The sequence below is a fragment of the Sorex fumeus genome, unplaced genomic scaffold, assembly GCF_029834395.1.
Source record: "Sorex fumeus unplaced genomic scaffold, SorFum_2.1 ptg000097l, whole genome shotgun sequence".
NCBI classification, from domain to species: Eukaryota; Metazoa; Chordata; class Mammalia; order Eulipotyphla; family Soricidae; genus Sorex; species Sorex fumeus.
In genome coordinates this window covers 7,821,966-7,845,131 of record NW_026606154.1, presented here as the reverse complement: position 1 = coordinate 7,845,131, position 23,166 = coordinate 7,821,966, and the positions used below count along the sequence as shown (strand labels likewise).

At 50.7% G+C, this 23,166-nt stretch overlaps 1 protein-coding gene across 1 annotated transcript in view; it reads right to left on the bottom strand.

Moving 5' to 3' along the window:
• Positions 1-23,166, bottom strand: part of LOC130041084 (teneurin-2-like) — a gene marked incomplete at its 3' end in the record, with an annotated part of 839,548 nt that overhangs the window by 17,305 nt on the left and 799,077 nt on the right. Inside the window, exon 6 of the mRNA XM_056133111.1 lies at positions 11,045-11,167. Coding sequence (XP_055989086.1) covers positions 11,045-11,167 — 123 coding nt within the window. The remainder of the gene's footprint in view (positions 1-11,044; positions 11,168-23,166) is intronic.

The window sequence follows — 23,166 nt, the reverse complement described above, 5'->3', positions numbered from 1 at the left end:
GGGGGAGAGGGGATTTCAGTTTCACACACATATACATATATCTATATATACACACACACTCATATACATATATTATATATACACACTTACATACCTACATTTATATGTACATCTATGTGGAAATAATTACAGATTTATAGAAAATTTGCAAGAATACCACCAAGAATGCCTTTATCCTGGTTACAGGGATAACATGCCCACTCTACCATTTTACTTTTACTGATGTTATTGATACACACATCAATCTGTTTTCTGCAGCATTACGACGTTATTGAAAAGATCTCCTCTTTCCACAATATTCTTATTTTTCAATCCCTCCCCCCCCAAAAAGACTCTCACAGTGCACTTATCAAAGGCCAGAAAAAAATGCAGTGCTGATTGACAGATTTAACTCAAGAGTTGTTGATTGTGCCACTAATATTCTTTGCAGCCAAAAAAAAAAAAGAGGCAGTTTAGATTGGCTAAATTTTAATTTTCAATGAGCATACATCATTTCTAGAATTGTTACAAATTATAAAAGCCTTGAGGGGCCAGAGCGATAGCACGGCAGGTAGGGTGGTTGCCTTGCACACGGCTGACCCGGGTTCTATTCCCAGCATCCCATATGGTCCCCCAAGCACCACCAGGAGTAATTCCTGAGTGCAGAGCGAGGAGTAAACCCTGAGCATCGCTGAGTGTGACCCAAAAAGAAAAAAAAATATGAAGGCCTTGAAAGAAAAAACAAAATACAGGTGGCTTTTGCAAAATTTATATGGCCAGAGTGGGGATGTATCTTGATTGTTCTACCCCAGACGGCCCTGGACTGGGACCCAGGACTGAAGGTCTGGGCTGCTCCCAGGGGTCTGAGAAGCTGGCAGGCGGGTCTGGTTCCAGCTTCCCAAATGAGCCCCAGTTGCTCCCAGTCCAGGCCAGTTCTAGCACTGCACACAGGCAGCAGAGAAACAGGAATAGAAGGCATCTAGCTATCCCTTGAGGTGTGAGTCATGCTGAGATGCTCTGGACCCCGGCAGGCAGAGGGTTTGCCCCAGGATGAAGCGACTTGGATGGTCCCCTGCCGTGGGACCAGCTCTAAGCTTTGGGGCTCTCCACTCCCCTGGCCCTTGGATTTGTCCACCCAGCTGGGCAGCAGGTACTGCTGAGGGGTCCTGCACATAAAATCCAGCTTGCCGGTGTTTATCCTGTTTTGTCCCGCTGTGTGATTCGATCCCTAAACCAGCTGTGACCTCCTGGTCCCTGGGAGGGAGCATGAGCCAAGATCTCCTTGGAACACAGGCTGCTAGAGATACTGATGAGAGCCAGGGTGTGGAAATGGTCCAAGGTCCTGTTCCGAGGACAGGAGCATGGACAACAGAGATGGGGTTATGGTCAGAGCATGGACACACACACGAGGGAACAGTTGGAAACTTGCCACAAGTATGTGTGTGGGGGTGAAGGGCAGTTAGGATAGAGAAGGAACCGGCCTGACCATAACAGTTGGAAAAGATCACTTTGGACAGGAGCTGAATGTTGAAAGTAGGTACAGGGATAGACCTGATAACCTTTCAGTATCTGTATTGCAAACCATATTGCCGTGTAACCCCATCACGGCCATCCAGAGACTCTAAAACCAAGCTCCCGGAAGAGAACAAGGCAGAGTCTCCTGTCCTCATGCTGGCTGTCCTCACCGGGGCCACTTGGAGGAGGGCGGGTTGAGTTTTCCTCTCTGCTCCAAGCAGAGCCCTGGCAGCTGAAGACCTCTGGGACCCAGCCAAAGCCATGCTGAGACCACTCTCCACACGCTTGGACAAGGAACCTTCAGAGGAACCCAGGTGTGTGGGACCCGGGGCTGAGATCTTCCACGCCTGCTTGGTTCGGGACTGGGCCTTCTCCACCCAGCTCCCCCACCTTCCAGTAGCTAGACAGTTACACCCACCAACTGCCGTGTAACCCATCCATGGCCAGGATCCAGAGACTCTAAAACCAAGCTCTCAGAAGCATGCAGCCACAAATGCGACCACATGACCTCTTATTCTCTAGTTCTCACTCTCAGAGAACCCAGCAGGCTACTGAGAGTATCATACCTGCCTATATGCCTGACTAGGAACACCTGTAAAGATGATTAGAGGCTCCCCCAAAAGCCTCCATCCATCTCGGAGAGCCCAGCAAGTTACCGAGAGTATCCTGCCCGCACGGCAGAGCCTGACAAGCTACCCGTGACGTACTTGATATGTCAAAAATAGTAACAATGAATGGTCCTCATTCCCCTGACCCTGAAGGAGTCCCCAATATGTCACTGGGCTACACTTGCACGTGACAGGGACGAATGGAGGTGTTACTGGGCCCGCTTGAGCGAAATGAAGAACAACAGGGTGATAGTGATAGTGATAGTAATTGCAAACCAAAATGCCCAAAGACGTGGGGTGGGGGTTGGGTGGGTGGGAGGGAAACTGGGGGCGTTGGTGGTGGGAAAAGTACACTGGTGAAGATATGGGGGTTGGAACATTAGATGACTGAAACCCAATCATGAACAACTGGCAACTGTGTGTCTCACTGTGATTCAATTGCACTGCCCTCCCGTTGTTCATCGATTTGCTCCAGCGGGCCCAGTAATGTCTCCATTGTGAGACTTCTTGTTACTGTGCTTGGCATATTGAATACTCTCGGTAGCTTGTCAGGCTCTCCAAGAGGGGCGGAGGAATCGAACCCGGCTCAGCTGGGCTAGCTGTGCGCAAGGCAAACGCCCTACCGCTGTGCTATCACTCCAGTGATTCAATTAAAAAAAAAAGAAGCAAATCTGGGGCAAAATAAGGGCTTCTCAAACCAGGAACCACACCATTGAATTCTCCCCAAACCATTTGGTCCTTAAACCTCATCAAACCTCATCAAAACTCATGAAATTAAAATTAGCCAATACCCAGGAGAATGCATTCAACATAACGACTGCGAATCACTGAGATTCACTTGAGTTCTCAGATGATAAATGACAAATGAAAGGACCAAGACAGATCTGCCCCAAACTGGCCACATATAGCCCCCCTACCTTGGTCCTGAGTAAGAGATGGGGGGAGGGAGGGGAAGACACAAAAGCAAAGATGTCAAAACAACAACAACCACAACAAACGCAGAAAGCAAAACAAGGAAAGGGGGAAGAATCTTGCTATCACCTAGATAGGCAGGGAGAGGAGGGTGGTCGTGTGGAAGTGAGAGGAAGAGGAGAGAGATAAATGCGGGCCGATGTCAGCCACAGGTGGGACACAGAGAAACAGAGCGAAGAACAGTGTCCCAAACACAGCCTCAGACTCTGCACAGGCAGGGGGACGTGTGTGTGTGTGTGTGTGTGTGTGTGCCAAGGAAGGGGGGACATTGGGCAGAAAGCATCCAATGGACTGAGGTGGAGGCATCACTGAGTGCAGTCGAGGTGTGGTACCCCTGCACCCCTAAAATGCCTAAGCATTCATACTCTTGATAGAATTTCAAATAAAAATTTTTTTTGTTGTTGTTGCTTTTTGAGTCACACCTGGCAATGCACAGGGGTTGCTCCTGACTCTGCACTCAGGAATTACTCCTGGCAGTGCTCAGGGGACCCTATGGGATTCTGGGAATCGAACCCAGGTCAGCAGCGTGCAAGGCAAACGCCCTCCCTGCTGTGCTATCGCTCCAGCCCCAAAGAATTTTTTTTTTTTTAAAGATATGAGGAATCGAAAGATCTATGCTTGGAGTAACCCGCTTCACTCAAATGAGAGAAAGAATTGGAGTTCCGACCTCCATTGACAGTCAAGAATCAGGGACGCTGTCTCATTTGCCAAGGCATCGAAAATCAGATGGAATGGACACGTAATGAGATTTGGAGACAACTGGACTAGAGCCGTTACTGACTGGATTCCACGGGACGTCAAAAGATCGTGTGGCCACCCACCTATGAGATGGTCAGACTTCTTGGTCAAGACCCTGAACGATCGGTTTGAGGCTTTTCATGTTCCTAGAACAAGCAGATGCCATTGGGCTACATTAGCATGCGACAGGGACTAATGGAGATGTTACTGGTGCCCGCTCAAGCAAATCGATGAGTAACGGGATGTCAAGTAATCAAGTGATCAAAGGTGCAGGCTACTTAGTATAGACACAGTTAACAGCAGAGGGCTGGGGGGTGTGGTGCTTTTTGTTCAAACAGGTGGTCCATTCCAGACAGCAGAACTCCACAGTCACGGTGTGGTCCCTGGTTGGACAGGAAGGTGTCCCTTAGCATCATGAAGGTGTCACCAAGTCAGCACCAGCTCCTTTGCTCCAAAGCAGAGGTGACAATGGGCTCCGCCTGCCTCTCAGCTGACCGACACTGTGCAGACCGTCTAGGTGAGAGGCGGCCAGCTCCCACTGCCTGACCGGTGATGGATGGATGGGGGTAGTCATTCCTGTGCTTTCCTACAACCAAACACCAAGCTGAACAAGGATTGGTTTATCACTAGGTGGCATCACAGAAACAAATCCTGCAACCCTTCATCCAGGCAACCTGTGGCCTGGGGTTCCCACTTACTTGCTTTGCTTAACCTGGTGGTATCCCGGGCAGAGGAACGAAATGGGAGAGTTGGAGCATGGCCAAGTGCCAAATCCTGCCCAGCAAGGCAGTCACCTCATGTGACCCAGAGTCATAGCCTCCATTTGCTTGTTTTGTGGACACACCTGGTGATGCTCAGTACTCCTGGCTCTGCACTCACGAATCACTACTGGTGGTACTAGGGGCACTTTATGGGGCACTGGGGATTGAACCCAGGTTGGCTGCATGCAAGGCAAATTCCCATCCCCCCTACACACATACACACACACATGTGTGCGCACGCACGGCTTCCCTTTCTCTCCACACACTACACAGTGCAAAGCGGGAACTGAGGATCACTCTGTAGGGGGAGGGGGCGGGGTTTATGATCGGGTGGTCCTGATCACCAGGACAAACCAGCCCAAAGGGGGAGATTTCCGGGATTGTTAGCAGCCACACACTTGTGATCCATTTTGCATGGCAATGGTGCACTCGAGCTGCACAGGAAATTGCTCCCGTAAACGGGAGGCGTCCATTTCTTCCAGGACCACGTGCCTGGCTTTCCCACACATTAAGACCAAGGGTAAGTGGGGCTGGAGCAATAGCATAGCAGGTAGGGCATATGCCTTGCATGCAGCCAACCCGGTTCGATCCCCAGCATTCCATATAGTCCCCTGAGCACCGCTCGGAGTAATTCCTGAGTGCATGAACCAGGAGTAACCCCAGGGCATTGCCAGGTATGACCCAAAAGGCAAAAAAAAAAAAAAACAAAAACCAAAAAAACCCCCAAAAACCGAGGGTGAACAAAACAACAGTCTTTTCAAGCCATGTTAGGGGCTAATCACTTCCAAAAATGTTGCCATTTGTGGAAATTGTGAGCCTATTCCCCAAACAAGGAAGAAAGTGGACGGGATCCCCCTCTCCCACCTCCCTTGCCACCAGACCGGGAAAATGAAGCCTCCCATGAACACTTGTCTAAACTGAGCCCAACTCCCGGGGCTCTCTGGCACCAATCCACCCTGCAGATTATTCTGCTTCACATATTTTTATCTACTGCAAATAAAGCCGAGTTCGGAATATTGCTTCGGCCATCATACACCTCTTGGCTATTTGTTTGGGAATCAGGACAATTATCTGTGGGAGAAGATTTCCTGAAAGATATTAGACCATGCTGCCGTGGATTTACACTGCCCTGCGTGGCCAGTCAGCAGTGGCAGGCCCTCTCCCCAGTGCCCACTGGTGACGCCTCAGCTAGCAAGACCTCAACTGACTGTCCCTGCTGCAGGGGCAGGTGTCATGTCATAGCAAGGATTGTTCCTGCGAAAATCCTGCTGTGTTGAGGGTGATACTTGACTGTCTGTCTTCTGTTGTTTTTCTTTTTTTCTTTTTGGGTCACACCTGGCAATGCTCAGGGGTTACTCCTGGCTCCACACTCAGGAATTATTCCTGGCAGTTCTTGGGGGACCATATGGGATACTGGGAATCGAACCCGAGTTGGCCACTTGCAAGGCAAACTCCACCCCCCCACCCGCCCCCGCTGTGCTATCACTCCAGCCCGGATATTTGTACAGTTGACTGTTCAGGTGAATTCGCTTCTACGTGAACATACTGTCCAGTATATTAGCATCACTACAACAACCGGAATGGATTCAGAGGCTAACTCTCTCCTGAAACCTTCTCTCTCTCTTTTATAAATTGGGAGGTCACACCCCATGACCTTCAGGACTCACTACTGGTTCTGTGCTCAGGAATCACTCCTGGCGATGCTCAGGGGACCACCGGGGGTGCCAGGGATCAAACCCAGGTCAGGTGCATGCAAGGCAAACGCCCTGCCTGCTCTACTACCTATCCGACCTGTCCACCTTCATGAGTTTTCCCATTGTTCAGAGGTCACCCCCACTCATCAGAAATCAGAAGGATCTGGTGATCACCAAATGCTCACAAGTGGTGGATCTGGGACTCAGAACCCACCTAGCTACCTGCTATGCCAACTGCATGTCAGGCCCTCTGCCAAGGAGGAAAGATACCAAAAGCAGTGTTTCTAAGCAGAGCACTGAGATCCATCTCTAGGTGTGCGAGTCAGTTATGACAAAGACATGAGTGCATGCAAGCAAAGGTGGGTGGGTATGACAACACACACACACACAGCACCAACAGCAATGGGGACACTGGGTAGATGCCACAAAAGGGGTGTTTCTAAGCAGAGCACCGAGATCCATCTCTAGACGTGTGATAAACAGTTATGATGGAGTGCATGTGAACCTTTGCATGTGAACACACACGCACACACACACAGTAGTCTCGGAATACAAGCCCATCTAGCCACCTTGAAGCTGTTGCCCCCCAAACACTGTATGTCAAGACATGGCTGCAGGGGGCACCCATGCTGAAATCCACCAGCTTAGCACACCCACAACGGTGCCCATCTCAAATCATGGGCAAGTGAGACATCCCAAGAGGCTATAGGATGAGCTTCCAGGAGAATGTCAGACTGCAGTGATGGGCGCCAACATCATGACCCTTGGCCATTCTGGCAACCTCATCGGCTCTGAGCGATGCTCCCTGTTGGGAAGCGATCATTTCCAAACTCCGGGCGGCGAGCACCGGGAGGCTGATGGGAGCCAGAGGAAGAATTACGAACCTCCCTGCGAGGCTGGCTTCTGGCGCCGTGCATTAAGCCAACTAGTCAAAATCATTATGAAGTTTCTGCTGAAAGGGCAAGTGTAGAAAAACATGTTTCTAAACAGAAGCACAGGCTTTGCCATTTTTTTCCCCCAACTTGCGTACCATCTGGAAATTCTGATTTTATTTTTTTTTGTTTTTTGTGTTTTTTTTTTTTCAAAAGGGGAGGAAAAAGAAATGTGCTCCAGGCACAAATAAAATGTTTACAGCTGAGTTATAAACTGAGAATGGTGGAATTTAAAACAGACAGGCTGGCAGCGGTGAAACTCAAGCTGCAGGAAGACAAATAATGTCCGAGGGGCGGCCAGCTTGGCTTTGTGCGTTTAGCCTCTGTCCCTGATTGATTGGGGAGGCGGGCTTCGCACCCGCCCTGGAGAGTGAGTAAGCGTGTGGGAAGATGCTTTTGGAGAGGTTCTGGGAGTAGAAGGGAAAGAAGAAGCGGCTCTATGGGGCTGGAGCGATAGCACAGGCGGGAGGGCATTTGCCTTGCATGCAGCCGACCCGGGTTCAATTCCCAGCATCCTATAGGGTTCCCCGAGCACCACCAGGAGTCATTCCTGAGTGCATGAGCCAGGAATAACCCCTGAGCATCATCACCGGGTGTGACCAAAAAAGCAAAAAAAAAAGAGGAAGTGGCTCTGGCGGTTCTCCGGAAGTTCTAAGGCATCACCCTTGGAGAAGACCTTGCCTCTCGCTCAAGCAACTGCCACAGAGACTTGCCAACAGGACGGAGGAAGGAAGAGAGGACATCATGACGTGAGTGACAGTAAATGTTCAAGGATCCTTAAAATAAAATAACATCCATGAGAACACAGCACCTTTGCATAGCGGGATCTACTGCAGATTAGACGTCAGTCACATAAGCACATGGGGAACGGGGTAGGGGGGGGACAGAGGAGCAGCTCCAGTACCCCCCACTCTAGAGAATCTGTCAATGCAAAGCCATGAAGAATATATTTCGGCCAACTCCGGGTGGGGAAGGGAAATGGAGATGTGGGAGAGTTTGGGTTCTCTCCTTCATTTCCTCTTCTCTGGGTAGTTGCAGAGAAGGACCCTGAAGTTAGAAATGTCTTTGCAAATGATCAGGAGTGACTGGCAAACTCCCCCCGCCCCAACTCGTCCCCAAGAGCCACATAGTCAATATTTTCAGGCTCGAGTCTCCCCTTGCATCTCTTCAATGGCAGACTGCAGTGGGCTATTGGGAAGGCAGCCACAGAGCCTGAACGGACACAAATTCCAATGGAACTGCATTTGCAGGAACAGGCGGCTGGCCAGATTGGATCCAGAAGCTTGGTGGATGCCTTGACTCTCTCAATGAGCATTTTTTTTTTTGAGATGCTCCACACAATTCTTTTTGGGATGCCGGTGCTTTCTTAATAAGGGTGGACAAAATTGGCTCCCTCTGATGTGTCCTTTAAAAGCTCCCGTGTCCTCTGCCTCTGGGCCCAGCCCCATCACGCCAGATTCCCTTACGTGATCTGACCAGGTCAAAACACCGTATTGAATCTCCTCTTCTCCAGGCTTAGCCCAGATCCAGAGAAAAGAGGGCCCGGTACTCCCGTAATGAAGATGTATGAGTTTATTCCTTTTAACAGAGAAATCCACGCGAGACGGTGAGTGCTTCTGGCACAGGCTGCCTTTCCTGGAGGTGAAACCCAGCCACTCGGCCTGGGAAGGTTTAATTGGAAGAGAAGATGGAGAACAGCAACGAGAAAAAAAAATACACCGCGGCCAATAGCAAATGGAAAAGGGAAGACGAAGGCCCAGGAACTCTCCTCCTGGCTAATTAATCAAAAGCGCTGTTTCCCACTCACACATCCGAGTGTGTAGGCTGCCCTGTCTCTCTGACTCCCTTCCAGATTGGAGGAATGTAAACACTCTTAAAGACCAGGTAATGAAATCTCGATCGACGTGCCATCTTCCCGGAACTTCGATGGGGCTCCCAGGCCCGTGTTTTGCTTACATTTTAATTTGCTTCTGCAGGATACTTACCCAGTAATTGCTTAAAAGGATTAACCTCCCTGGCAGTGTGGTGTGGTGTATCTTGATTAAAACATTACTGAAGTGAAGGATTATTGCATACCACCATCACAAAAAAATAATAATAACGGAGGGGGTGTTATTTAATTAACTTATTGCCAATATATCTTGATTGTCTCTTGGAAACACTGGCCAAGTGAGTCTATGGGAATGGATCGGGGTTATCTAAATGTATCCCATGGGGAGTATGTGTGTGTGTGTGGGTGGGGGGGCGTCAGTGGGCAAAGGAGGTCAAAGATGCCAGGTTGTCATCATCTCTAAGCGAGGCAGACCCATGGGAGGAATCCATAAATGTTCAGGTCACAATGGCACACCTGCTATGGCAACCTCAGAAGAGATTTAGTATCTCCTGTCCCAGTTTTGGCATGCAGAGGGGTAGAACGCAGTAGCTGGGCTGCGCCTTCAGCTGTCTTAAACTTGTAAGGGTTCTGGCTGGAGCGATAGCATAGTGGGTAGGGGCATTTGCCTTGCACACGGTCGGCCCAGGTTTGATCCCCCATATGGTCCCCTGAGCACTGCCAGGAGTAACCCCTGAGCATCGCTGGGTGTGACCCAAAAAAGCAAAAACAAAACAAAACAAAACAAAAAAGCCTGTAAGTGTTCTGCTGACAAGATTCACTGGACAGGGACCAGGCAACTGTTTTCTTTCCATCTCCTAACTCCCGGGGGAAAACAGCTGAACTAGTGTTCTAGGGGCCAGCACGGTCTTGCCCAGGGGATGCTGTCTTCGAGGGGAAACAGCTGGTCCTGCCCGTAGACACCATGGAAAATGATTCTCTGTGGCTCGAGCGATGGCTGCGTGCATTAGGGCTTGTTTTCTGGGGCTCGGGGAATTGTCTTGAGGGAAACTCAGGAAGCTGGAGGCTGGAAACACAGATTCACCCTGCCCGCAGGAGAAATGTGCTGCCAGGAATTTTTTTTTTCTAATTGAATCACCGTGAGATGCAGTCACAAAGCTTTCATTTTGAGTTTTCAGTCATACAATGATCAAACACCCAATCCCTCCACCAATGCACATTCTCCACTACCAAAATTCCCAGTATAGCTCCCCTTTCCAACCCTACCCCAGACTCTATGGCGGACAATTTCCCCCATATTCTCTCTCTACTTTGGGGCATTATGGTTTGCAATACAGACACTGAGAGGTTATCACTTTTGGTCCTTTATCTACTTTCCGCACACATCTCCCATCCTGAGCAATCCCTCCAACCCTCATTGACTTAGCGATCCCTTCTCTATCCCAGCTGCCTTCTCCCCCCGCTCATGAGGCAGGCTGCCAACCATGGGGCAATCTTCCTGGCCCTTGTGCCTACTGGCACTGCCAGGATTTGCCAAGGCTGTCCCCAGCGGTGACAGGCTCATCACATGGGGTGCGGCTGGAAAATGATGTGTACCTTCAGAACGTGTGAGCACATAGGAGACAGTCTTGGGGTCACACTCTCCCTTCCAGGATAGGGGACTGTTTCCACTCAAGGGAACCCTTGAGGGGCCAGAGTGACAGGACATTGGGGAAGAACCTGACTCCAGTCCAACACAGTGACAACCACACAGGAACAGCCAACAGTTCCCAACTAGGACACCTAACCAGAGTGACCAAGCTCACCAACTCTTCTTTCCCTTAGGCTGGCCAGTACCTTGAGAGAGGGGAGAGAGTGAAAAAGAGAGGGGGCAGGGGGGAGGGGGGAGAGAGGAGAGATATTTGCACTTGGAAACCTAAACCAGCTTGGCCAGGGCTCTGAATTTCCCTACGAAACCCCGCGTCCCTCCACACCGCACCCAAGAGGGACCAGCGGCAGCTGTAACCTCACCCACCTTTGCCTCCAGATGGCATTGTTGCCCCATCATCGCTGCCTGGTAAGCCGGTCCTTATCCCATTGTTAAAGGTGTGTCCATCTGCCGGCTGCAGTTGCCAATTGAGTCCGAGCAGATGCATTGCTGCGGGAGAGATAAAGCCATGAAAATATGAATTGAGAACTCAGTCACGCAAATGTCATGGAGGGGCGGGCTAAGGGGTCCAGGCGTTGCCTTTTTCAAAGAAGCTGCCAGTTCAGAAAGTGGCTGGGCCCTGGCAGTGGTAGTGGTGGTGGTGGTGTGTGTGTGTGTGTGTGGGGGGGGGGGGGGGTTGTCCAGATGCAAACAGCCCTATATATAGATCTGAGGTGAGGGGAGGGGGGGTTACCCCAGGTCCCCTTGGGGAGAAGATTCTTGTGATGGGCAGAAGAATGAGGAGATAACATCACTTCCTCTCTCCGCTCCAGACTACCTAGTCTGTCCCAGACTCTGCACAGCCGGTGATGCTCAGGGGTTACTGCTGGCTCTGCACTCAGGAATCACTCCTGGCGGTGCTCAGGAGACCCTATGGGATGCTGGGAATCGAACCCCGGTCAGCCGCGTGCAAGGCAAACGCCCTATCCGCTGTGCTATCGCTCCAGCCCCATGGTCCCTTCTTAAGGGTCACAGAGCCCACCCATCCCCCACACCCCCCTACCCCAGTGAGTCTGTATCAGAGCCAGGCAACACACATGGGAGAGGTCTGCTGGACCCCGCCCTGCTCTGCAAGAACCACAGCTGTCCAGGCGTCAAGGTCAAGCCCAGCTCCCTGTGGATGTCAAACTTGGCATCAGTTTCCCCGCTGCTCCATGATGACTAAGTGGACACCATTGTGAACAAAAGCTGCAAGAACGGGGGTGGGGTGCAGGATGAGGTCCTCCCCTGGGAGCAGGATAATTTTCTCTCTTTCACAGGTGTACACACACACACACACACACACACACACACACACACACACACGAGCTCTGTAGATCCAAAGCAACGTGCCTAACCGTGGGCTCCAAGTTTTCCTTCTGTGTGACCCCGTACCTCCAGACAAAATCTTCCTTTTGCTTCTCCTTGTCACTCTGGACCAACTGAGACCTCCGCCCACCCACTTTCCAATTAGTTTAGCAAACTCAATTCACCGCCCTCTTCCAATGAGGGTTCTCTGAGTGACTTGTCTCCCCTGTAGGAAATGGAAAGGCAGATTCCAACCTTCCAGCCTGGCTCCCTTCAAAGCCCGGAGCAAAGAAATGCTTCATTTGCAAATAAATAAGAAGCTCTTGCACTGCAGACTTCGGTCCAAATTCAACTGGACACAAGCTGATGCTTTTTTTCATGGGGAAGGTTCCAGTTCTGAGTATGAAGGAAAGGACCCCTGACAGAGGGTGATCGCCAGGCTGATGGGGGTGGGGGGAGAAACAATTAGCCACAGGAAATGCAATTAACAATGCTTAGGAGATTGTTCACACAGCAATTAATTCTCCTGCCCGCCACCACTCAGGGGCAGGCTGATTCGATTAAGGTTAAAAACTGATCTTCAAACAATTCAGCTCAGACCGACAACAACAACGCAGGCGAAAGAGGCGAATTTTCTCTGTGTCTCTTCCTGAACACGCATCTCCACCACGGGGCCCTGTTGTCTTTGTATACGTTGCTCTCAAGCGCTGGGCCCAACTGGGTTATTAGGAGTAGATGAGAAATACTAATAAGCCAATGCGACATTTACTGTGCGCTTTCTGTCAAGGCAACGCCTCCTTTTTCTCCTTTCGTTTATCTGTTAGATGTAGGTCACTTCCTTGCCGAGACCAGAGTCTATAGCCTGGAATGATGACATATTTTTTACTGTGCAGAGGTCAGGAAATGAGAACTAATTGTGGTGACTTCGAGATAACGAGAGTTTCTGATTTGCAATTACCTGGTGGAGGGAGCTAAGGAATTCGCTATTTCAAAATGATTTTTTTTTCAAGAGCCAGTGCCTATTGGATTTTTCTATGTTTAATGACAGATGTTGGGTGGACAGGTCCGGCCCATGCCACGAAGGCTCTGTCTAAACTCAGATTTTTTTTTTCTTGTTGTGCTGAGGGAAATGGATTGAATCCAGGTCTCCCTCAGTAAGACTTAAACATGGAAATATAGTTTTATCCTAGACTAATCTTGCTTGTGGCTAGAAGGAAATGTGTGTGTGTATGTATGTGTGTGTGTGTGTGTGTGTGTGTGTGTGTGTGTATGGGGGTAGTCCCTGCAGACCCAGAGGATGACCTCTCCAATGCCCCCTTCCTTATGAAAACTCTTGCCAAAGCCACCTTATTCTTTGAAAGCTCAATCCTTGTTGTTCCGAGACTAGGCTAGACCGCCAGACCAGTAGCACTGTAGCCCTGTCCTCCTGTTGTTCATCGATTTGCCGAGCAGGCATCAGTAACGTCTCCATTGTGAGACTTATAACTGTTTTTGGCATATTGAATATGCCACAGGGAGCTTGCCAGGCTCTGCTGTGCGGGCGGGATACTCTTGGTAGCTTGCCGGGCTCTCTGAGAGGGATGGAGGAATTGAACCTGGGTAGGCCACATGCAAGGCAAACGCCCTACCCACTGTGCTCCAGCCCAGTATGGGCGGGGGGTGGGTGGGTGGGGGGAAGTACAAGGTGAAACCACAAACAGACCTTCTGGAATGCCTTGTGGGCATTTCTGGTTGGGTGAACTGCTTTCCAGTTCCTCAGACATGGCCCCCTTCTATGGCGTCTCTCCCAGGAGAAGGTTCAGGAGACATGGCTGGGGCAGGTGGGGAAGAGGGTCCGGGGAAGAGCTTGTTCCCATCCCTGCTCAGACATCGGGCAGAAGTGACAGGAGTTGAGGCAAGGGAGCAAGAGACACACGCCCGGCTGGGAGGCAGGGGAGAGAGAGCGAGAGCTCTGTCTGCCTAGGGAAGCAAGGCAGCAAACTCAAGTTGGGGCATATTTTCTGCTGTTGGATGGAACGGTAAAGAAAATAAGTGAGAATTATATCGGGGGTACAAGCCACCTTCTCTTGTTTGGGGTGATGGTATCTGAAATAGGCTTTTGTTTGCTCTTTTTTTTTTCCTTATTTGGGATCAGCTATTTTCTCCGGTCTGAGTCTGTCTTCCTGGCCTGTGGGAAGAGATGCAAGAGGGCTCAAGGATAAAGAGCCTGGGGTGCCGGGCAGCCTGGCATTTCCTGGGAAATAATGCCCGCTTACGGTCTAGGAAGGGGTGAGACTGGCAAGGGAGGCCAAGACCACTGCTCCCCAGCACAGGAGAAAGGAGTTGCCTGGAGCACAGGGAGCAACTGTGTTGGTAAAGGGGGAGGGGACCGCTGGGGTGGGTGCTTAGCTCAGAGTTCCCATTCAGCTCTGATGGCCCATCCTATAAGCACAGGAGTCTCTGCCCACCTTAAGAGTTTCTGCGCATCCCAGGAGTCTCTGCTCACCTCGGGAGTGTCTGTTCATTGTGGAGTCTCCGCCCACCTTAAGAGTCTCCACCCTGGGGCTGGAGTGATAGCACAGCGGATAGGGTGTTTGCCTTGCACGTGGTGGACCCAGGTTCGATTCCCAGCATCCCATATGGTTCCCTGAGCACCGCCAGGGGTAATTCCTGAGTGCAGAGCCAGAAGTAACCCTTGAGCATCGCCGGGCGTGACCCAAAAAGCAAAAATAAATAAATAAAAAAAGCACACCTTTAAAAAAAAAAGTCTCCGCCCTTTGCAGGAGTCTCCAACCCTTTGCTCACCTTAAGAGTCTCCGCCCATCCTGGGAGTATCTGCCCACCCTAAGAGTCTTGGTCCACTGCGGCAGTTTCCACCCACCTTAAGAGTCTCCACTCTTTTGTTGGATCCTCCTAGGATGGGAGAAGCATGCTGAAAGTGGACTATAGACCCAACATGACTGCCACTTAATGCCTCTTTTGCAAATCACAACACCCAAAAGGAGAGAGAGAACAAAAGGGAATGCCCTGCCCCAGAGGCAGGGTGGGATGGAGGGGTGGGGGGGGTGGGAGGGATACTGGGATCCGTGGTAGTGGAAAATGGGCACTGGGGGAGGGATGGGTATTTGATCATTTGTAAGTCTACAACTGTACTCATGGTGTTTCACTAATAAAAATTAAATAAAAAAAATAGTCTCCACTCTTTGCAGGAGTCCACTTCAGGAGTCTCCGCCCACCTTAAGAATCTCCGCCCTTTACGGGAGTCCCCGCCCACCCTAACAGTTTCCGCCCACTTCATCTCATTCTTAAGACTCAGAACATGCAAAAGCAGAGGGGTTGGGGTACCCATCTCCCTGCTCGAAGCCTGTGATACCAGCTCCCCTTGCTACATGCTGTCTTCCATCTTCACTCTCTGCCTATTCCACAAATGAGTCTTGGGTCTTGGGTGACGAGGACAAGACGACTCAAACCAGAGCCGGGGCAGAGACTGAGCGAAGAAACAAAGCATGGCGAGAGGGGCTGAATTTAGGGAGCAGGGATTCTTCTAGAACCCAGTCCGGAAGAACTGGGCCACGGTTAGAGCCATTGCCACTTGCTTCCTGGGACAACCTTGGGCCATAAGAGTTTGGATTTGGAGCCTTTGTAGAAAGCCAGGAACCCAGAGCCAGTGCTCTTGCATCAGCAGATCATGGGCAAACGATGTGCCCCAGGAGACACACAGATTGCACTGGGGTGGTCCCTCTCTCCCACTCCCTGCTATGGCCCCGGCAACCCTGTTCAATCAGTGGCACTTCAGGTCCCCCCAAACACTGCTGGTAGTGACCCCCCAGGCACTGCCTCCCTGCCCCCACACCCCCAAGAAGCTGACACTGTCAAATACTGTCCTCCTATTGTTCATCGATTTCCTCGAGCGGGCCCAGTAACGTCTCCATTTTGAGACTTGTTGTTACTGTATTTGGCATATTGAATACGTCATGGGTAGGTTGCCAGGCTTTGCCGTGCGAGCGAGACACTCTCGGGCTCTCCGAGAGAGGTGGAGGAATTGAACCTGGCTTGGCTGGGCTGGCTGCGTGCAAGGCAAACGCCCTACCGCTGTCTATCGCTCCAGCTGAAGCTACATGACATGAAATGATGGGTGAATTATCTTACTGTTTATGATGAAACCAACCTCCAGTTTGCATAGTTGGAGGAAGGGGGAAGGTGTTAACTGTCTCTCTGGGAAACCCTGCATGCTCATGGCCTGAATGAATAGCGTCCAACTCAGAGCTGACCAGTGGCATTCTTTCACGCAGTCTACTCTTTTTTTTTTTTCAAAATTTTTATTAGTGAGACGTCATGAAGTACAGTTGTAGACTTACAAATTTTTGTGCTTGGGTTTCAATTATACAATGATCAAGTACCCATCCCTCCACCAGTGCCCATTTCCCATCACCACGGATCCCAGTATCCCTCCCACCCCCCATCCCCCCATCCCACCCTGCCTCTGTGGCAGGGCATTCCCTTTTGTTCTCTCTCTCTCTTACTGGGTGTTGTGGTTTGCAAAAGAGGCAATGGGTGACAATCACGTTTGGTCTATAGTCTACTTTCAGCATCATGCAATCTACTCTTTATGTGACACTCAGGGGCCAACACTCAGTGGGCGAGAGCGACTGAGGTCATTGCCGTGTTTCTGAGGAATGTGCTTCCTGGCTCTGGCATGTGCTTGCGTGTCTGCACACATGTGCTGTGTGCATGCGTGTGTGAGGCTAATTTCCTGGCAGGCATACATGTGATCACTCTGTGCATGGGAGGTATTATTATTTTTAATAAGTGGTTTTCACTAATGAGCTCCTTCTGGCTGGGGTGGTCCTACCTCAGATGCCAACTTTAATCGCCTTCTTCCAGATGGACGGACACTCAAAGGCTGACAGGCTCCGAGCACTTTGCTGGGTGATTTGCTTCCTGGGCTCCTTTCTCTATGGCTCTCTGATGTTCCAGGCTGATGTATCAAACTGAGTTCACGTAGATGCTCTTACACATTCAGACCCAAACACATGCTATAGTCTCTATGTAGTTCCTGCCTTCCCAGACACTGGGTTCATGGCTAGCCCAGAATCAGCTGAGGGGCCAGAAAGATAGTACAGTGGGTAGGGCATTGGCTTTGCACACGATGGCTCTGGGTTCAATCCCTGGCATCTTATATGATCCTCCCGAGCACTGTCAGGAGTAATTCCTGAGTGCAGAGCCAGGGGTAACCCATGGGTGTCCCCCCAACTCCCAGCCCTCCCCCCAAAGAGAATCAGTTCACTTCATCTCAGTGGTCTCATCTGATGGGGGAAACTGAGTCAGAGGCAGAAGTGGGGGGGCCTGATTCCTGGGAAGCTTGCTTTTAGAACCTAGCCAGCACCAGCAAACGTTGATCTTATAAATGAACAAGTGAATGAATTCTGAAGCAAATGAGAGTGAGGCTAAAACCCCATCTCCACAAAACCATTGTTTCAATTCTACGTTATCCTGTCCGGAATATTTGTTTGTTTGGGCTACACTGGCAGTGCTCAGGGCTGACTCCTGGCTCTGTTCTCAGGGATCACTCCTGGAGGGACTTAAGGGACCAGGAATCAAACCCGGTTCAGCTGTATGCAAGGAGAACACCCTCCCTGCTATACTATCGCTCTGCCCTCATCCAGAATATACACAGAATTCTCTAAATATCCGCCCTTTCCCTTCTCCAAGTCTCCTATTCTCTCCTGTTCATCTGACTTTGCCATCTGGGGCAAGTGCTGGTCTACCTGAGCTCACGTGCCCTGACTGGCCATCACAAAGCAAGAGTCCCCAGGCTATGGGGTGAGTGTTCTGGGGAACCCAAAGCCACTGCTACCACTTAGGCGTGGGAAGGGATTGGCTATGCTCAAAGTCTCTGCAGGTCAAGTTCCTTCTTGAGACTACAGCTGTCCTGCTGAGTTCCCACCAGGGGGTCCCCTAAGCTCACACATTTTAAAGAGCAAAGCCTTACAAAAGCCCCACACCAAGTCATCCCTGAGCCACTGATGGCCAGCCACTGTGCGTGAGGGGTGGAGACATATCCTCAGAGTCGAAAGAGATGTGTGTGGGGGGGGGGAGAGGGACAGGGACCCCACCCACCCAGCAGAGAACAAGGTGGTCCAAAGAGGAGGTCCAATCTCTGCCTTGAGCCTTGCTGGCCAATCACACCTGAATTCCTGGCCAATCACGCCTGCATTCCGGGCCAGTGAACTCATGGAGGGCGGTGATTTAAAGCCCTTCATGTTCAGACCTCATTCTGTCTTTGCATGGGCACTTTAGACAATCAACTCCTCATCGCTGGCAAACCCCTGGGCACAGCATACGTCGCTCAGACTCTTTAAGCAAAGATGCAGCCTGGGGCTGGAGAGAGGGTTGAGGGGCTTGCAACCCCCCATTCTGTCCCCTGTTTTGCATATGGTCTCCCAAGTATAGTCACGAGTCACTTCTGAGCACAGGGTTAGGGACAGCCTCTGTCTCCCACCCGACCCAACCCAACCAGATATGCAGCATGCAGTATCCCCACATCTGAGTCTGCTCCAGTACATGTACCCAAGGGGTAGACAAGAAACCATTTAAAAGACCTTAACCCATGTGACCCTGCTTGTCCATCAAAACCAAGAGACTCAATTTTTTTTCTTGCTTTTTGGGTCACACCTGGCGATGCTCAGGGGTTCCTCCTGGCTCTACACTCAGGGATCACTCCTGGCGGTGCTCGGGGGACCCTATGGGATGCCGGGGATTGAACCTAGGTCAGCTGCATGCAAGGCAAACACTCTACCTGCTGTACTATCTCTCCAGCCCCAAGAAATCCAATCCTTAAGGGGGAAAATGATTTTTTTCTGTCATTTGAACTCTAATGTTCAATTCCTGTGGTGTGATTGTGTGTCCTCATGAGCACATCGCCTGTCAATGTCCTTAAGTCCCCAGGGAACAATCACCTTACGCTAAAACACAGAGAAAAAAAAAAGAATTGACGCTCCCAACCAATGTCCAACTATCGCTCTGAAAGAGAAGTGCCAAGCACACCGCCACTTGAAACAGGTTCAAAACTCCGAAGGAAACTTCTCCTTGAAACCAAGAACACCATTAGCATGGATGCTATGCAAATGAAATGCAAGGCCGCGTTTGTTTGGCTTCCTCGAAATTGTTTCAGAAACCTGATCACATCAAATATTTTTCAGTTTATGCAAAATAGAAAACCTCCCGATACTTTTTTTTCTCCCCCCACACCCCCCCCCCCCCACTTTGGGTGGGGAGAGGAGAGGGGAGGGCAGGGAAGAATATGTAGTCGTTCATTTGCATCCGAGTCTCCTGCGGTGAATTCACACGCTAATAGAGTATCTACACATTGCCTGAGTACAGTGTTTGGAATCTTAAATCATGAAGATGCCAAGGGGCCTGATATCCAGGGACCTTCTTGGGGTGCCCAGATAGGGGAGTCGTGTGCAAACAAGATGCCTGATTTAACCTGGGATCATCGTTCGTGTGCTACTTATTTCGGGCAGAGTTCATTCAAAAAATGTGGTCTCGGGGTATGGTGGAGAATCCGGGGACATGAAAACACTTTCTGTCTGGAAGAAAACCGAGTGCCCGAGAACAGATGACTTGTTAAAGAAACTTTGGTATATCTACACAATGGAATACTATGCAGCTGTTAGAAAAGATGAAGTCATGAAATGTACATATAAGTGGATCAACATGGAGAGTATCATGCTAAGTGAAATGAGTCAGAAAGAGCGGGATAGACACAGAAGGACTGCACCCATTTGTGGAATATAAAGTAACATAAAAGGAGAATAACACCTAAGGATAGTAGAGATAAAGGCCAGGAGGGTGGTCCCACAGCTTGGAAGCTGATCTCATGTGCTGGGGGAGAAGGCAGGTGGGATGGAAAAGAGACCACTAAGCAAATGATGGTTGGAGGGATCACACAGGATGGGAGATGCATGCTGAAAGTAGACTATGGACCAAACATGATGGCAGCGTAGTGCCTATGTTGCAAACCATAACACCCAAATGGAGAGAGAGTGAGGGGGAATGTGCCTGCCACAGAGGCAGGGGCTGGGAGTGGCGGGAGGGACACTGGGAACACTGGTGGTGGAAAATGGGCACTGGTGGAGGGATGGGTACTCGAACAATGCTTGATCGAAATGTAGCATTGTAGCACTGTCCTCCCATTGTTCATCGATTTGCTCGAGCGGGCACCAGTAACATCTCCATTGTGAGACTTGTTACTGTGTTTGGCATACTGAATACACCTTGGGGAGCTTGCCAGGCTTGCCGTGGGGGCGGGATACTCTCAGCTTGCTGGGCTCTCCGAGCGGGACGGAGGAATCGAACCTGGGTCAGCTGCGTGCAAGGCAAACGATCATGAAAATGTGTAAGTCTGTAACTGTGTCTCATGATGATTCGTTACAATAAAAATAAGTAAATAAATAAAAATAAAGAATTTCATAAAAAACACTCTAGCTAAGAAACCTCTCAGATCCTGGGAGCCCCATGTCTGCGTCCCAAAACCCCTTCTCTTCTCCCCACTCCTTCCCAAACTGCTCTTTCCCAGACTGGCAAACAGGCTGGGCAGATGTCCTGCTAGGCTGCCAGGGCTCGGTGTTGCGGCTGGAGCAAACCCTGCTTGCTCCGTATAGCGCTTCCGGTCGCCGCCACGCGCCTTGGCTTAATTGTCCTGAGATCCTAGAAAGGAAGCGGGCGTCTGTGCTGACAGAGGAGCGCAGCGTGAACGCTCATTTTTCACACGGAGCTAATTAAAAACTGAAATTAGTTAAATATGGAAATGACACTTGCAAGCACTTTAGGAGAATTCTGGCAAAATCCCTCCGGAGCGCTGTGACATTACCTGCTGCTCCGAAACTCCCCGACTGAATTTCACAGTTAAAAGGCTGAGCAAAGGGAAAGTTATTATGGAGGTTTTGGATTCAGAACGTGTCGGGAAGACTCCAAATTAAATTTCACGGCTGGCCCTTGAGTGGCTGGCGCCCGAGAGCGCGGGGCCAATGGAGAGAGGTCTCTGTCTGCGGGCTCCTGATTACAGCTCTGTAGGGACCGTGCCGTGGGTGGCAGAGATGGGACCAGTGGAGGGAAAAGAATGGCATCTTCCCGACGTCTGAGACACACACAGTCACAGTCACGTCTGAGACACACACAGTCACATACACACACACACACATACACATGCGCGCGTGTGCGCGCACACACACACACACACACACACACACAAAGGCAGCCGAGATAGAGAAGGGACCACCAAGTAAAGGATGCTCAGAGGGCTCGCTCGGGATGGGAGATGTGTGCTGAAAGTTGACTATGAACCAAACATGACAGCTGCTTAGTACCCGTTATTGCAAACTATAACATCCAAAAGGAGAGAGAGAGAGAGAGAGAGAGAGAGAGAGAGAGAGAGAGAGAGAGAGAGAGAGAGAGAGAGAGAGAGAGAAGGAGGGAAGGTGACTGCCACAGAGGCAGGGCAGTGGGGAGAGGGTGAGGGAATGCGGGAGGGATACTGGGAACATTGGTGGTGGAAAATGGGCATGATTGGAGGGATGGGTACTCCATCATTGTATGACTGAAACATAATCACGAAAGTTTGTAACTGTATCTGTATATAGGCTGTATACACTCTGTAACTGTATCTCACTGTGATTCATTAAAAAAATTGAAAAAAAAAGAGTTTGGGCTCAGCCATGTGTTCAGTTGCACCGGATGCTAAATCAGAGCAGCTTTCTGAAGGACTATATATGACACGAATTCTCTGATGAACATTCACACACACTTGCGTGTTATCTATTGTATATCCAATGAGTACGTGCATCCATGAACACACAAACACATCCTTCCAGACAGGTGGAGATTTCATAGGTGATATATATATATATAATATTTTTTTGGGGGGTGGGCATCACACCGAAATAAGTCTGCGGTGCTTACTCCTGGCTCTGTGCTCAGGGATCACTTCGGGGCAGGACACGGGACCATATATGAAGCCAGGTCGTAGAGGCCAAGTGCCCTACCTACTGCACCATCTCTCCAGCCCCCTCACTGGCCGCCTTCCGGCGCTTGTCAGTTTCCATTCCTAATTGGACGACCCCCATTACGGAGCTGGAGGATCAAACATCTAGAGTCCCGAGGGTGGGGTTGGGCCCACTTGGAAAGTCACTGGAGTCAGAAAGAAGGGCAGGCCAGGTGGAAAGAGAAGGCCAAGTGCTAAAAGTGTGTCCTTAACACCCTCTTTCTCCTCCATCCCCCCCCCCCAACCCCTTTTCTGGGCAAAAGCAGGAACATTTGCTCAAGGGCGAATTAGGGTGTTTGTCTACATCTGTGTGCGATTTAATTAAGCCCGCCTACATGTCTGAGGGCGCAGATCCGAGCCCAGCCACGCTCACCACAACTGGAGTGTTGTGATTTTTTTTTTATTGTTTTCCGACACCCCATCCATTTGCCTGGGAGGTGTTCCCTCCTCCTGGCCACTGGCCACCTTGGAGGCTGCAGACTGTCCCTGCCTGGGCAAGCCATTGGGTGCCAAGGCGGGCCCTGGCTCCGTGGGGGGGGGGTGGCTGGCAGGGTGCCGCCGTCGGGTGGGCCAGCCAGCCTGCCAGGGAGACTTCTCTGGCAGCTTCGGGAAGCTGGGCTCTCTCCCTCTCTCGGCCGGGCTCCATGCATCACCGTCGGCGGCGGCGGCAGGCCCTGGAAACCACAGCGGCTTTACCCAGCTGGATGGGGGTTGAAAATGATGCAGCTGTATCGTCAGGCTGGCTTATTTTTATTGAATTTTGAATATCCAATTTCAAAGCAATTCAAATGAATTTGCCCAAGGCCTCGGATCCGCGTGGCTGCCGACACTCTCTCTACGGCAGGGGAGCCGAGTTCATATTTCTAAACAAAGGCGAGATTACAGAAGCTTTCCTGGCCCGGGCGGCCACCTCCAAGAACCAGCGCAACTGACTCTATTAGGTCACAGGGGCCCCCGATGGTGGGGGGCCCACACCGCCAGGCAGATGGGCCGTGTTTGCTCAGGACTCAGTGGTCAAGCAAACTTCTCCCCTGGGGGCCAGGCAGATTGTCAAAGTCGCAGAACTAGAAGGGCAGGACAGCGACCGGGTTAGGACCCTGGGACCACCTGGTCCCTCAGGCATCACTGTGGGTGGTTT